Source organism: Ciconia boyciana, chromosome 2, assembly GCF_034638445.1.
Source record: "Ciconia boyciana chromosome 2, ASM3463844v1, whole genome shotgun sequence".
Classification (NCBI taxonomy): domain Eukaryota; kingdom Metazoa; phylum Chordata; class Aves; order Ciconiiformes; family Ciconiidae; genus Ciconia; species Ciconia boyciana.
The window spans coordinates 113027136-113043509 of record NC_132935.1 but is presented as its reverse complement, the minus strand read 5'-3'; the positions used below and the strand labels follow the sequence as shown (position 1 = coordinate 113043509).

The 16374-nt window shown below is 40.6% G+C and overlaps 1 protein-coding gene across 1 annotated transcript in view; it reads right to left on the bottom strand.

Annotated features, from left to right (window-relative positions):
- AMPH (amphiphysin) overlaps positions 1–16374 on the bottom strand; it is a 122840-nt gene that overhangs the window by 53941 nt on the left and 52525 nt on the right. Inside the window, exon 2 of the mRNA XM_072851410.1 lies at positions 9733–9813. Within this exon, the coding sequence (XP_072707511.1) occupies positions 9733–9813 (81 nt within the window). The remainder of the gene's footprint in view (positions 1–9732; positions 9814–16374) is intronic.

Here is a 16374-nt window from a genome sequence, read left to right as displayed (position 1 = left end):
AGAAATTACCTTTCCAATTCATATCTTCTTTGGCCTGAGCACTAGTATTGCCTCTTAGCTTGTGGTGAAAATGGGAAGATACTCACAGCAACTCAATTCTTCATCATGGTCCAGCTGAACAGGTGCCCATGCAATAACAATTTTTAGTTATTGAAGAATGTCTGATGTTTCAGAAGCAGCAAACCGCAGCTGGAAGGCTCAGAACCCTGTTAGCTGTCCTCAGGTCCAGTAAAATGCCTATACTTAATCATACACATGCCATTTTGTCACTAACTAGCACATCATGAATGGCACGTCAGGGACATGCATTGCTCAATCACCATGTTTATAACTGTACTGCTGTGTAGTTTTACAACCGGTACCCTAAACGACTATGAGATCTATTGTGGCTGGTTAGCATCTGAGTCATCAGCAACCACTGCTCAGGAAAATGTAGAAGAAAAAGTCAAAGCAATAAAGCATGATGTAAATATTTTGCCATGTGTGCTGTTATGAATTCTGACAATTTATTCAAAAGAATAATGTCAGCACAACTCTGCCTCCATCTAGGTTATTAAGTCTAGGTCACAAGCCACTGAAATATCTAAGCAGCATAGAGCCATATGAATTTTCCCTCATTAGCAAATGTTGTATGACACGTGACATTAAAGCACCCATGGGCAAGGGCCACCTCCCATTGAATCTGAGAGCAAATCTCTCAGTTTCAATGGCAACAGAATTAGACCTTTCTATAAAATACTAGAAATAAAGATTTGCATCAGAAGTCCTCAGCCCTGTGAATTATGCAAAACGTGCCTCTGGTCTATACATTTTGCTACAGTAAACTCGCAATTAGTGAAGGTAGATACACTTTTTTCACCTAACAGACTAATATTCACGGGATGAAAATACTGCATTGCTGGCTCCGCACAGTTTTCAAACCATGGCAAACCACAGTGGTTTTAAAAAGCACTGCTTTTAAGATTGCCGCATATTTGCTATTCCCTCTTCTCGATGTTTACCGATACACTTTTTCTCCTTTCTGGTCTATCAGATGAAAGTATCTGGTGGCTCTGAAACCATGTATTTGCTCCAAGTATTTTCATTAAGGCCATCAATTTTGTTAATTGAGATGCAGCTTCTTGAAGGAGAATGAAAAGTAGGTGTCATTTTGCAGACGTTGTGCTCCTCTGAAATGAGATTTCCCAAGAGAGCACTGATGCTTCCTTTATCATTTTGTAATTTCTTTTATTTGTTCCACGTGAGGCAGCAAAATGAGTCAGAGTTTCATAATATGCAAGAAAACTCCAGAGAAAAATCTCAATAGCATACTTAATAGCAAACTTCTCACAATCAGGTTGTTTGATAACAGCAGACACATTCTCAGCAGACTCCAGCACCAGAAGTCACTACTCTTAGCTCACCTGGTCAAACTCAACATACAAATTTCTAGACATCTGTCAGGCAATCCTGTTAAACTGCACATAAGAGCAAGGGAGGCATGCTAACAACCCAAAACAACATCCCTCACTAGGAAAATTGACAAAGCTCTCCACACGATGTCCCAAACAACTAGTTACTCTGCACACTGTAGCACACAGTCAGTGCCTGCTGTCAGCTCCCCTTTTCTACTCTCTGGTCTTATTACATGGTCAGTGTTATGTAGCCAGTAAAGACATGCATCCAGTGAGATAAGGAGGCTCAGTGTTTCAGGACCTTGTCATCTACAGCTACAGGTCTTACACACCTTTACAGCAGCATTAAGCCTTACCAGTACTACTCATTCTTGTGTATAGTTAGTTTTGGTTTTCTTTTTAAAGAATAGTATTTAAGCATGTCTTAGCACCGGAATTAAGACAAAGAGAGCCACAGCACAGCTGGCTGGAAGACTGACAAGACCTACAAAAACTTAATGACTAAAACCATAAAAAACATGGTTTGTGTCTTAGCAGCTTTTGCTTCCTGATGCATTAGAGAAATCGTTGCTTCCACTCAGAAATTAAAGGCCACCTTGCCTCCAGGAAAGCTGGAATTGGATGACCTATTTGCCAGGCATCATTTATTCACAGCTTTCCAGGAAGAACAGAAGAGTTTGATTTTTCTATCATGTCACATACAGGATGTAAACACAATATATCTTTACAGGAAAGGTCAGCACAGCATGTGCTTGATACCAAAAACAAATAAATTGCTCCAGTTTAGCGAGAGTCAAGAGCACTGTCAATGCTGAACCCTGAGCATAGGTTAATTAATAACCTGCCCCACAGAAATGCAAACCAGATAATTACTAATGCAGCTCTAAGTCTAATACTGGAACTTTGTCATTCCATCACTAAGACATCAGGGAAATAGATCAAAAGAAAGCATTTTCTGTATCACCTGGAAGACTTCCTTTATTGTAATGTGCAGTTATTAGCCACAATGTAAAGCAGCACTGTCTCTCTGCAAACACTTTAGGTAGTATTTACTGGTAGGTCTTTTAGGGATCTCAGAAGTATGAATGCAAAGGACTATTGCATTAAGTGAAGATTAACAAAATAAGAGGCTATTGGGACAAATCCATAATTTAGTATGAAATATATCTGTGCGCCAGAGTACTCTATTTTACCATTTCTCAGTCTCCTTATAGTTCCTAGAACTGTCTCCCAAATTTTTGAATCTTTTTCTTAAAAAATATATTTCTTCTTTTCTCTTTCTACAAGCCGTAAGAGACTTGGAGTGTGAATTATTTGTCTAGTGCATGACTTGAAAAAAGTTGGGTTTGCAACCTTCTCTGGAAACAGAGAGGTTTTTGGCATCCCAGTACCTACCAGGACAGCACCAAATTTGTGGTCCAGCCACTAAGAAGGCTCAAGAGTAAGAATGTAATTGTTCTGGTTATTAAGTAACATGATGAGTTCAAGTAAACTGCATCAAATCAAACAGGCTCCTCAGACAATTTGGACTAATCCAAAAAGTATGAACTCTAAAGGTATGACCAGTGAGCTCTGCCCCACATTAGTAGTGACTCCCAGTAGTCAGGTGAGAAAGGTCTGTGCCTGCAGTGATGCTTAATGAACTAACCCTTTTACTGAACCAACAGCCTCTGTTTCAGATGAGGACTGAACATACAAAATACTTGGCAACCTCCTTAAATGAAATCCCAACCTTCTTGCATCACAACTAAACCTCTCCCTCCCCAAGCTAGGATCCCCAAGCTTCATTACCTATTACATCTTCCTACAAGCATACTCATGTCCTCAAAGGAGGGCCCAGACTAATGGTTTTAATGAAAATTTGGGGTGTGCAAAGACAGCAAGCGCAGAGTCTACAAGTCTATGGCTAAAAGTAATCTATACATATTAAGTGTCAATCTAGACTTTCTGAACATGTACTTGATCTCTGTTTATGCCTATAGCTGCATATCCGTAACTATATTCTTAAATAATTTATATAAACCATGTATTAACAGGTCTGGTAGAAAACTGTCCAGAACTGTTTGTTGTGAACTGGATCATGCTCAGTCCATGTGTTAAATCCCAGAGCTGGGCTATGTCAACTATGCCCAGGGCCAGTTATCCCAAAGGGCTCCTGAAGAAACATATACCAATCTGCTTTAAAAATAGTCAGAAATAACTTGATCATTCAATTGCACTGCCCGGGAGAAAACAATTAGCACAGCTACTAAAGCTGCATAATAGTTTATATCCAAGGGGCAATCAAAACCAGTGCAGTGTGACAACAGTTTAGACTTTATATTTGGAGCTATCAATAGGCAGAACCAAAAAAGCAAAACATTGGATCAGTGCTCTCTCCTTTGAAGTAAGGAATTAGTTGGAATGGATCTGGGCTGTTCCTGCAGAGATAATTTTGTAGCATAAAACAGAGGACCTCACTTTCCTGGGTATCCTGCCTGATTGGAAATTAGTGAGGTTGAGATGAGATTTAACAGCACACTAATCCTGGGAAAAATGGCCCCTCAGACCTAAGATAATTATTAAACATACATTTCAAGATGAAACGGTAATCAGCAGAGAATCCCCTCCCATAGCCCCCAAAATACTTTGCACATTGTAGTGCTTGTATTTGGCTTAGTGGTCATCCAGTATCTGAAGTATGCTTTGGGACTGCCCCTGAAAAGTCGCCTGTCAGATGTAGTCCCTCTGAATGCATTTTGCAACTACTTCTTGGCGCACAGAAAAGCTCCCTCCCACTAGTCTAGATTGTGCTTTCCTGCGTCTGGCTTACTTCAGAGTATCTATCAGGGACAGCATTTGGCATCAACTTTGTTTAGCAAAGGAGTCTCACAAGTATCAAGAATCCCCTGCAGTTCAGTATGGGATTCCATAGACAACCAAGGAAATCTGGGTATCAGCTAAGGGAAAACAGTGTCTCCCAGTCAGAGTGATTTTAATGCTCGCACTTTCTGTTTATTGCCTGGATTCTTTTCTCCATCTCAAGCCCATGCACAAGATCAGTAAAATAAAGGGTCTAAGGGGAGGACATAAGGTAGGTTTAAAGATGGTCAAACAGATATGTGGTATGCCTAATAATTCCCAGAGGAAAGAAAGTGTTGCAGAACACATTGAATTTCACGGGATTACAACACATATTGAAGCTCCCCTCCTTCACCATGTCCTTCATTCAACTCCAGATTAAGACTGTCTACATGAGTTGGGTGCCTCCCCTCCTCTTAGAGCCAATGTAGATCTCTTCAGTGCAACCTGTGGAGTCAGGAGAGTAATTAAGAAAACTTCAAAGCCAAATCCATTCACTTAGCATAGCTGTCTAGTGCCTTTTGTGATACCCTGCAAGACATCCACAAACGGCAAACACAACCTGTCCTAAGGGACCTGCCAGCTTTGTTGAATGGCATTTGGAAGCCAGGGAGAACACACTAGGTCCTCGCAAGTGGCAACAGATGCCAACATTTAGACAACTGACACAACCCTCATGGCAGCTGCTCAGCTCAGTTGGTGGGGCTGTGCCAGGAGCCACGAGTGACCCCAGCACAAGCCATGCCCTCACTGATGGGTGCCACCCTGCAGGATCTGGGCCAGGCAGGCAGAGCCAGGGGCTGGTAAGAGGCTTCACTCACATCCCCCGACCTGGCGAGGGTTTGAACCAGGTCCAGGGTCTGTCTGGGAGATCCAGATGGGAGCACAGCAGGAGATGGAGCTGAAGCATGGGTCCCCTAGGCATGCAGACCTGCGCACCAATGACATGGCTTAGGGAGCGACTGCATGCCCAGGGCTGAGCTAAAATGGGACTCCTAGGCCCATGTGCAGGGTTAGGGGTCCCAGATGGGGCTGATCAGAGCCATTAAGGCCCATAGAAGCCCTCAGGCATCTGGCATCAACACCCCAGATGGGTTTCTGTCTTGGCTCTCCCAACCTCACTGCCCAGTTCAGCATGAGCGTCTGAAAAGACCCAGCTCAAACACATTCAGGTGTCGCAATCTGGAACTGGATGACCCTCCAGGGGAAGGGTTCAGCTTCCAAAACATGTGTCTGTTTCCACTGGAGATGCTGTGTGGTGCTCAAGAGGACCAGGGAGCCAGCAGGTATGACACAGCACTGCAGGCAGAGCCACGTGCCTCCGTCTGGAGATACCACTGGGGGCTAGGTGAGACATTGCGAGGCTCATCTGGTGCCTATGTGTAGGTGGTGAATCTCATCTTTGGTGTCTTAGGTCATTAATGAATTGTAAGAAATCAGTGGCATGTCTGACGCAAAAAGAGCACTTCAATGAATGTTAATTGTCCCACAGGACAACTTTAAGTCAGTGTCACGCCACAGCTCTAAGGCAGCTAAGCATGTTTGCGTGAAATGAAGACCTAGCCAGGGTAAAACTTTTAAGGACCCCTAACAATTACACCTGATAAGCAGTTCTTACTGCAAGGCACACATTAAGTAAAGCAGTCCACAGAAGCAGGTTCTGCTCACTCAACAACAGCAAAAAAAAGGCTCTTCATTTTCACCTAATGCTATAAACTAGGAACAGCAGCACTTGACACTATTTTGAGAACATCATGGGCAGCTGCTTTTGTAGTAGCAACTGGTATACCAGTGTGTACATATAAAATACATAATGGTTTTAAACATTAAAATATATTTGAATTGTAGTCTGTAAAATAAAATAAGTCTCATAACTACATATGGAAAAATAATGAGACGTAAATATGCATAGACATGAAATAGAATATTGACCTCTTACAAAAATGAAGCAAGCACTGTGAGTCATTAAAATATACTTGGGGATATGGGAATTGTTATTTACTTCCTGTCAAAAAAAGAAAGTGTAAGATACAGTTGCTTGAACAACAGAATAGAGATGAAATTTCAGGTAAAACCCCAATGGACTTGATTATATTTTCACAGTGGAGAGAAATATGCAGGAATTGCCTCTTCCCTCCCTCCCCCGAACTTCAGGGTCGATTAAGAGCTGAGCACATCCACAATTAGCTGTGCAGAGAGAAACATCTAAGCCTCAAGAAATTTCTTGCAATACACTGAATAACTGTGTCATATATCGGTTTATATATGTTCTGTTTGTTCCACAAATTTTGATTTATAGTGGCAATTTCCAGTTTTCAACTTAAGTGGAAGGTGAATAACAGCTGTATTCACTGTTAAAAATCAAAATGTTTTTCCTGTTGGTTTCAGCTGCAGCAGCTTACTGCTTCTGATAGGGAAAGTCCTGAGGCTCTGCAAACCACCGTGCTCTGTTCTCTCCAGACATGGGATGACTCAGTTTCTCCATGGTGATTCATCTGGGTAATTCAACTCTGGGTTGTCAAGTCCAGAAGGGGCTCTTACCCAGCTGTATTCAGAAAGAGATAGGAATGGATCACCGGGGAGCCTAAATGAGCTTTACCTACAAATAGGTCTGCTGGACATATCCTTACACAGAGCCTTCTGCTGAGTTTGGTACATACTCACCATCCAATCTGCTATTCAGGCAAGGAATAGCATGTTAAGATTTCAGTTTTTCAGTTATCTGTTTCCTGGGTAATGAGCACTATGTTCTTTCCTTTCCCTGAGCTGAACTGCGAGTCCTCATTTATTATCTTTGGCGAGTATTAATAAAAAGATCATTTTATCCATAAGACCAGTTGACCTCCCAAGTGTTGCAGGCTCCATAAGGTAGCAAAACAAGAAAAATAGACCATTTTCACAGCTTTCAGCTTACCAGGATTCCCAGAGCCCACATGGCACCAGCTGCTACAAACAACTTACAAAGAGACGCAAAACCGAAGTGACAGCCTTCCTCACAACCAAATGTAGGTAGATGAGATGGCTAGGAAGCAGCCAAATCACTGCTAAATGAGACTGCAAGAAACAAAGTAAAGTTTGGACCTTCTCTCAAACTGCCTCTGCCATAGAAAGGCCCATTTAGGTCAGCAACCACCACAGAGACAAATAATCCTGGAGGGAACTGCAAAAGATGGGACAGCCTCTAACACGGATGGTTCTGCTTGCAAGGCACCTGAATGGCCCACATAAACAGTTCAGTGGACCTCAGCACAAGGATCAATCACCCAGACTGCCGTTTTATTTAATACCTAGAATTTAATTTTTCTTTTTCTAAAGGCTCTAGAGTTGCAGAGATAATCTTGAAAGCAGGACTGAATGTAAACCAAGAAGAGATGGCTGCCTGAGTTCACTGAAGACAGCAGTTCTGCAAGGTATTAATCAGTAAGAGTGATAATTCAGATACACATTGTAATGCTTTGTATCTTTACATTGCTAGTAAGTTGTAGATCCAAGCATGGACAAAACTAAGAAAATTTAAGCAATTGATAGGCTGCTTATTGGTGAACATGGCAGAAACAGTGGTTTTGCAGCATTTTTTCCCCTTGTACTTGAAGAACGGAGCACAACAGAACTCTTTGAGAGCGAGCCTAGCAGAGCACAGTAAGCATGTGTGATTAGTTTAATAAATATACAGTCTCTCTTGTTTGGTCTTCCAGTGGACCTAGCCTAATCTGCATGTGCCCCTCTGCACTCGCTCCTCCCTACCCAGTTCCTCCCCTGGCCCCAAGTCACATTCGCATCCGGATTTAGCATCACGCAATTCCTGCAGAGTCATTGACTGCTTATTACTGCCTCTCTGTACATCAAAGGAGAAGGAAATAAAAAGGAAGAAATGCTAAGATCCTCCTTAGCCCTTAGCAAGACTTGCAGCTGAAAATCACCATGACAGAAAACTCTTGGTAAAGGACAGAAAAAACAAACGCTTGAGACATAATTTTGCTTAAAAAGACTTTTTTTTGTCTTTCATCTCTCTTTTTTAATTTCACTTAGAATTTTTAGCTAAAAAACTATCCCACAAAACTCTGTTTCTTCATGGGGATGCTCCAGCTGCTCCTTCTGCACCCAATAAGAACCTTACAGATGCACCTTATTTCTAGTAACACAGTTACTAGCTGTGCAAACAGCTGGGATATTGACAGCAAGGATAAGCAGCAACATAAGGACAATCAAGAAGAATGAAATGCTCCGTTGATATCCCAGCATACTTGGAAAAGAGGAAGGGGAAGAAAAGGGAAAATATAACATCTCTGCAGAGTTTCAAAGCTTCTGAGTGCTTCTTCAGGCCTGTTAAATCCCATCATCTTCCTGACCTCAAGAAATTTGAGGGAGGAACGACCCTCCTCAGAGAAACAGGTTCTTTTACTTCCCATCATTGTCATCTTTGGGGAAGAGCAAAGATCTACACAACAGGCCAGTGGCTCCTGAAACCTCCCTTCTACACTGAGAGAGGAAAATAAAGGCTAAGTGACCAGAAGATGCAAAAGAGTTAATAAGCATCCCAGCCGTCAGGATGCAGGGTTTGTGTTTACATGGAAAGAACAGAAGTGCATGTGGTAGACAGGACTGGTCCAGGGCAGAAATCGCAAACACTGACATGCACCAATTTTTACATCGTGTAAAATGCGTGGGAGTAGTTCTCACCCTCCAGTGCCTTTCTATATGAGCTCTAAATGATAGCTCACAAAGATGACGGATACCTCAGTTCATACTTAAATAACAAGACTATCTTCTCGGTGGCATTAATGCAGCTTATGGTAGGCATTAATTTGTACTAGAAAGCTACAATACAATTAATCGCAACTAATCACCTCGGAGCCAAAAAGTCCGTCCAACAAAGCAAGGAGTAATTGAGGTTAGAATTTAGGATTGCACTGGGAGTAGATTATAAACTCTTCAGGGCACCTTCGTTTTCACGTCTTGTGTTTACAACACTAAGAGCAATTGAGCGCTGCTCCCCCATAGTGCTTCATCAGCACTGCCACCACAGCCCCCTGCACTGACAGAGAGTGTAACCACACACAGCAGTCTGAAACACCTATTCACTTTGTATAAAACCAGTATTATGATATACCACTGATGAAAACAATCCACAAAATGAAACCAAGGACATACATCTCTTCTTTGTAAGAAGGTAACAACAAAGCTATATTTTGTCGGACTTGGGTTCTGCTCTCAATTACGCTGTTGAAAATGTGCCATCTCTCCACTGATCCCAAGTGATTTGAGCGTGATGGTGTTATATATGATGACAACATGTCCTTTTATTATGATCGCATTTATTAGCCCTCTGCATGCACAAATTCAACTGTTCTTTCCGTCTGAAAATAGCAGAACAAAATCTTATACCCCCCCAAATCTTTTTACCTGTTACCCTGTAACATCTTCTTCAACATTGGCAAGTTCAAACACACTCCATTCTTCTTAAGACACAATTAAAGAAACTGAAAAAGTAACTGACCTCTTGCCGTTTGAAATTTTGAACGTATTCTTCAAACTGTTCATCTTTTGTTTCATCTGCTTTTCCTAGTTTTTGAAGTACCTAAATTGAAGATAAAAAGAAAAAGGAATAACTTAATATTTATGTCACAAAACAAAAACGCTGCTACTTTCAACACTTCTGTTCTTGCAGTTAGGCTTAAATAGCATTTTATTTTTGTGGGTGTTGCGTGCACTACTGTTTCCGAAGTTCACACAGGAAACCATTTTGTCAAAATAAAAAAGGATAAAAGCAGGAGTATGGCATGTGTATATGTGTGTGGAAATACACTTCAAAGTATGGAGTCCTTTGGGGGTATGTGTTTTTTTAATGAAGCAACTTTTCTTGTAGCAAAGAATCCCAGGGTTTCAAAGCAAGGACGAATGAGAGAAATTTGCTGGCACTGCACGTTGCCCTCCCATTCAGACAGAGAAAGAAAAAAAAAATCAAATTTCATTAGGTTTTTCTTCTGTTTATGGCTCGTTACATCAAATGGTATTAACATTATCCTTATCTGCATGATTTTCAACATCAAGTCATACAGTGAGAATAAAGAACTGTAAGGCTGCACGAGAAATTATTACAGCTGATGCTTATTTAAAACTTCTATTGGTGTTCATATTTGCTCCCCTCATTAATTCAGCAGTGGATTGTCATCCACTAGATACTAAATATACTGCAATATGTCAGCAATAAGGGCTATTCATGTGATAGCAATCTCAAAAGTAATTTGACGCAGCTACACTTTACACTGTATTTAACTACAATAAATGCATTCTATTATTAAATCCCGGCACTATCCATTCATTTTAATATTGAAGACGTATACATAGCTGCAAATAGGCTTCACCCTTCTTGTCAGCAACCCCCAAATCTTTATAGAGTACTGTATGTGGGATGAACCATCTCACACAGTGATGTTAGGATTGCTCTCCCATGACAAAGTGTCCAAACTTTCCATTTTCACAGGAAAAAACAAAAACAAATGAAAAAAAACACCACAAAATTGAAACAGTAGCAATTAGCTGATACTATGAATAAACATATAAACATGCCCCCCTATTCTTCTCAAAACAGTCCTGGCATGTTCCCTCTCTGACCACATGCCTCTCCCAACCCCAGCTAGCCCCTTACCATAAAACCAGGCTGCACAAAGGTGGGGCGAACATTGCCACAGTGGAAACCAGGCGTCAAGATTACCATAAAAGTGATGCAACGCTACCTGTGGACCTGGCATGTGGAACGTCAAGGAAGTTTTGACGTATTTACAGCAGAAAGACAGAAAGAATGACATCAGAGGGGAAAAGACAACAAAGACTAGGCTTTTGCCACCTATAGCTGTGTTTTAGCTTTTCATTCCCCTGGCTCATTTGGGCATTTTGGGTTGCTTTTAAGCCTGCTGACTACTCCCAAAGACCTTATACACTCTCATCACCAACGTCTTCATAAAACATTAAAAAGTATCACAGATGGTTTTACAGAGGAATCATTTAATTTAACATTTCGACTCATCACAGGCCTTCACATTGCTCCTTGTCACCAGCAAGCCAAAGAGTCTGCCCCCAGCTGTGGCACGACTTTGATCCACACCAGGCGGTTCTCTGAAAATCCAACATTTCCTTTTCAGAGGTGGCTGCCAGGTAAGCCTCCTGACCACAGTAATACATTCAAGCCATGTTCACAGGAACAAGTAGCAGGCAATAACTCCAATAGTTAATTGGAGTATGAGCAATTCATAACATAGGTAACAAGCCACGGCAAGAAAGGTTATCATGATAAACTCTTTTCTCTTTCCCAACATATTAATGGCACATATCCATGTCTCCAGATGTGCACTCAGGTCCGATAGCGCAAAGCTCAGAGGGGAACAACCTACCTCTCACAGCACTAACCTCCTATGGTTTGGTTTTTTTATCCTATCTCCAGCTTTCAATTTCTCTACAGGTATTTAGCTGAACTGAGACTAAAATGCAGTCTTAGAACTTGGCCTCCGCAAACACCAACCCTGATCTTAATCCAAGGTTGTATTAAATAACCATTAATAACATAGCTTCCCAATTTTCCTAATCCTAACCCAAACCAGAATGTAAATATTCACCATAGATATGCCATGTGTTTGGAACTATAAGTTCCAAGCCAGAGGCTTGGCATCAACTAATGACACTCACCCTCATGGAATTCCTGCAGCACATGCAACACACACAGGTAACTGAGGTTCACTCACTCTTTTCCTAAATGCAATCCTAATCCTAACCCTAACCCCACAATCCTATATAGAGACAGCTGAGCAGACTGGGACTAGAATAAACTATTCCTCACAGGCCCCTTTCGATCCCATCCATATAGCCCCATGGACCACTCAACGTGTAGTGCAGCCTTTTACAACCAACCTTTTCCTAATTGTAAGCATAACTTTACCACTGGTAGTCTAAAGAGAGAGGTGACTAGACTGAGGGTAAGCCTTAGAAACTGATCGACCTTTCAGCACTTATTTGCACACTTCTGTCTCAAAGTGGAAGTCTGTTGTCAACAGAAGTCTACAGTTTGTAGTTTATTTTTGCTCAGTTTGGTTCCTACCTATAGGGTGTCTTTGGGATAGGCTTAAGGCCAGATGAAGGCTTGTCTACACTATACACGGGTTCCTCTAACTCCAACCCCTCTTGTGGACAGGCTGAAATACATTTTAGACACATTGTTCATCTTGTTATATACAGTACCTGGGTCAAGATTAGAGTCAGGGTCTGGTTTAGGGCTAGGGTTAGGAAAAGGAAAGTAGACAGCCTACTAGCATTAGGTTTAAATATTGGTCAGGAGAAAGTAGACTTAGAACACCCAGGTTACTGGAAAGCATCTGATGGCCCTTAAAGGTAAAATGAAGGCTGTGCTCAGGAGCAGCAAGTGCCTAACCTCCCCCTTAAGCCTCACTTCAACCACCCTTCTAGATAAGGATTAGATTTAGTAACAGGGATAGCTCAGTTTATTGGTGGCCCCTGAGGACAGGAGAAGGGTAAATGGACAGTGTTTTCCAACAGCCTTGGAGTGCTCTACAACGTGCCAAAGAAAGGAGATCTGGATGGATAAGTGGCTAACATTTTATTTTAGGTCCATGTGGTAAGTAACCCATACAGTGGATTTGGATTCAGGCATTAGAAAAAGAAAGAGCAGAGGAACCAAAGCTGTTGCTGAACATTCAGTGGCCCATAGGGCTAGAATGAGGCCTGGACTCAGAGGGGGCAGGTGGCTATCAGGGTTTTTTCTTTCTTCCTAGCATGCCCACACAGAGAAATAATATTTGGGGTTAGGGTTAGGAACATCTATCAATGTGTATGAACAGCCTGTACCATTTAAAATAAAATAATTTTTTAAAAATTAAAGAAACAGACATGAAATGAATCTCAAGAAACATTCTACAGTACTCTGTAGTTTTCTGAAGACTGTATAAAATAGTTGGTGAACATGCTCACCCTATCCAAAAAAGAAATAGGCAAAAAGCTATCCCATTTCATACAATGAGACTAAATGAACTACCAGTAAGTCTTAAAATGCCATAAAAAGACACACCCCCCCCCCCAAAAAAAAAAAAAGAGGCAAGAATTTGAAACAGCTGCTTTATTTTTTTCTTGATTTAACTGTGGTCTCCAAACGTGATAGTGTACAATTTGCTTAATGCACTGAATTACGTTAAGGATCCAAAATGAGTATCAGTGTTGACCCAGCATGTCACTAAGAATATATGAACTAGATAATTAAGTCAAATTAGCATTGAGAATGCAGTAAAAGCTAAATTTGATCTGATGGTAAACCTAGATGCTGTTGAGTGAATACATGCATAGATGAATTGTCTGGCAATGTGGTACTTGAGATAAATAAATGACAGATCCTACACAAACATATAAAATTTGAGTAAGGACATCAAGCATGTCTGATATCATTCATAATTGTCATCAAGAGTACATGTCTAGACACAAAATGCAAGAGTATTTCTATTTGGGGATGTTGTATCTTCAGTAACTCTTTTGGAAGACATAAGACTAAACAGTTCCCCTTTTAAAGTCATCTAAGTACCTTACCTTACCAAATAATACATTTAAGTTCTATGAGGATCTGAAGTGTTAGGAAGAAAAAGTCAATAATTTGCTGATCTTGAATTAAAATGATCAGCTGTACAATGACTGAGAAGTGAACGTTATCAAATGTCTGCAACATGCCAAAGAAAGGAAAGGAATATAATAGAAAAAATTACAGATGAGCTTGAGTAAGCTTGATTATACTGAAAACTCATGTCTTGTGGCAAGGATGACTGTTACAATAGCTGCTGAGACTACCACTCTGACAGGCCTACCCATCCTCCCCAAAAAGTCTCCAAGACTATGACAATTGAAGGAAGAAAGAAAAAAAGGAAAAAAAAAAAAAAAAGAAACTAAAGAAACTGATTCTCTGATGTAAACTGTGGCCACCCAGGAGCTGCCTCAAGAGCAGCTCAGCTCCCTGAACAGCAGCAGCAGGGTGGACAGGAGTTGACAGTAACCTCATCAGACATCCCAACATGCGTCATCCTCAGTTATGCATCAGTATTCTTAAAGAACAACCAACACGTTCAAAGTCACTCAGGGCAGGAAGACATGACTGATCAGACAGGACTAACCAGGACAAGACTTTATCAGAAATTTGCAGGACTGTTAAAACACTGAAAAACCTAAGCTAATCTAACTTGCCACAAGTAGCATTATTTAAGGATATTACAGAATAAGCCAGTATAAAAAGCAAGACAAACACTTGTGAGAGTCCAAAATCGTTGTCATGGAGTCACTGCCCAAAATCTTTTGAGAATAGCAAAGTGCTCCGGATCTCAACAGATGCAAGCTCATGCACCTACAACACTGTTCCACAACATTTTTTTTCTAATACCATACTCTTCTTCAACCTGTAAAAGAAATACTAGGGCTGCATGAGTAATATGTGCAGATTTCCAAAGGAGTTTCAATATGGTACTTCTGGGCAGAAATTGGTTAAAAAGAAAGCAGACCATTCAGGAAAAATCATTTTAGAGTTATCTATGTGCAAAACATTATATGGATTTCAGCAAACGCTCACAAAACTGAAAGAAGTATTTGCTCAACATAAAACAGAAGCTTTGAAAGAAGCTTCTTATGTTGCACAAGAACACTTATCTGAGGTGAAAAAAAGAAACACAATAGGATAAGTTTGAAGTAAACACGACTGTATTTCAACTAACGCAACTACAAAATAGTATATGACAACTCATATGGCAAACATGTAACGACCCCAAGCTTACCACAGCCTGACAGTAATTCCAGACAGACAAAAAAAACCCCACCCCCACAAAACCCAACCCTGTCCCCTCCCCCAAAAAAACCCACACAGGCACCTCCAAGTTTAAAAAAACAGAATTTTTCATGTGATGGGATGCTATAGAAAGCATCCAACGCCACAAAACCATTAAAAAGTGTCACATTAGAAAAGCTAAGCATGATCCATGATGCCCAGCTGGTATTTGAGAAGTGTGGGAACAAAGTTCAAGAAACCCTGTTTGTTCCAGAAATAAAAGCTGGCTTGGAAGACAACATATCGAAGTATGAAATCTGCAACAGAACTAATTCCAAAACGCATCTATTGACTCTCACTCAAGCGTTAGAGCAGAGTGCTAAAGATAAGAAATAGAACAAAAACTCAAGACTCACTGAAGCCACATAAGATTCCCACCTCCTCACTGTTAGCACACGGGTAGCTGAAGTGAAACCAGAGGGAGAATCATTACAAGGATGCTACGTAGTCATTCCTCTGCAAAGAGAGGCAGGAGGAGATAGTGAATTGGATTACAGATATGTAAGTGTAAAGCTGATGGACCTACATGTTTAGTCCACCTAATAAAAAGTCTCCTCTCCAAAGAGGTAACATTCATATCTAACTACTCAAGATCTACTTGGGTGGCATTTAAAAACAAAACAAAACTTTTTTACCATGATGTCAAAGTCTACAGTCTTATCCTGCCTCCATTTCACTCCAGCACTGAAATCTCAAAATATGGTCAGAAAAAGAAGATGGGCAGAGAGGTATTTTTCAATATTGTTACATGGCAGGATTAAAATTGCGCAATGCATTTCATAAAAATTAGATGGAATTTCCTAATTAGAAAAATAACAAATAAAAGATTCTTTAAAAACTTGTTAAATTTTTGTCTAGTGCTGTTTTCTCTTTTTTTTTTTTTTCCTGAGCAAAGAACAGCACTAGACAAAATTGCAAAATATATTGTATATAAGCAATAGGCATTTTAAAAATATAAAGTCCAAGAACTTTTTGGTATTGTATTAATTTCTGCAGAAATTAATTTACATAGAATATGACTTAAAGTCTCAGGGTATGTGTGCAAAGCAATTGTTATTATCATAGGCGGGGAAAGTGAGTCAGGGGGTAAAAAAGGTGCATTTTGTTTGGGGTTTTGGGGGTTTTTTTTTCTCCAACAATTTCCATTTGAGAGTGCTGGAGTAAGTTTCAGACTAAACAGAGCAAAAGATCAATATTCTTTGGCTTTCATGCTAATAAGTTAGGGAGTTGAGCACTTTAGGGAGAAAAAACCCAGTATTTAACATTTTCTTTTAGGGT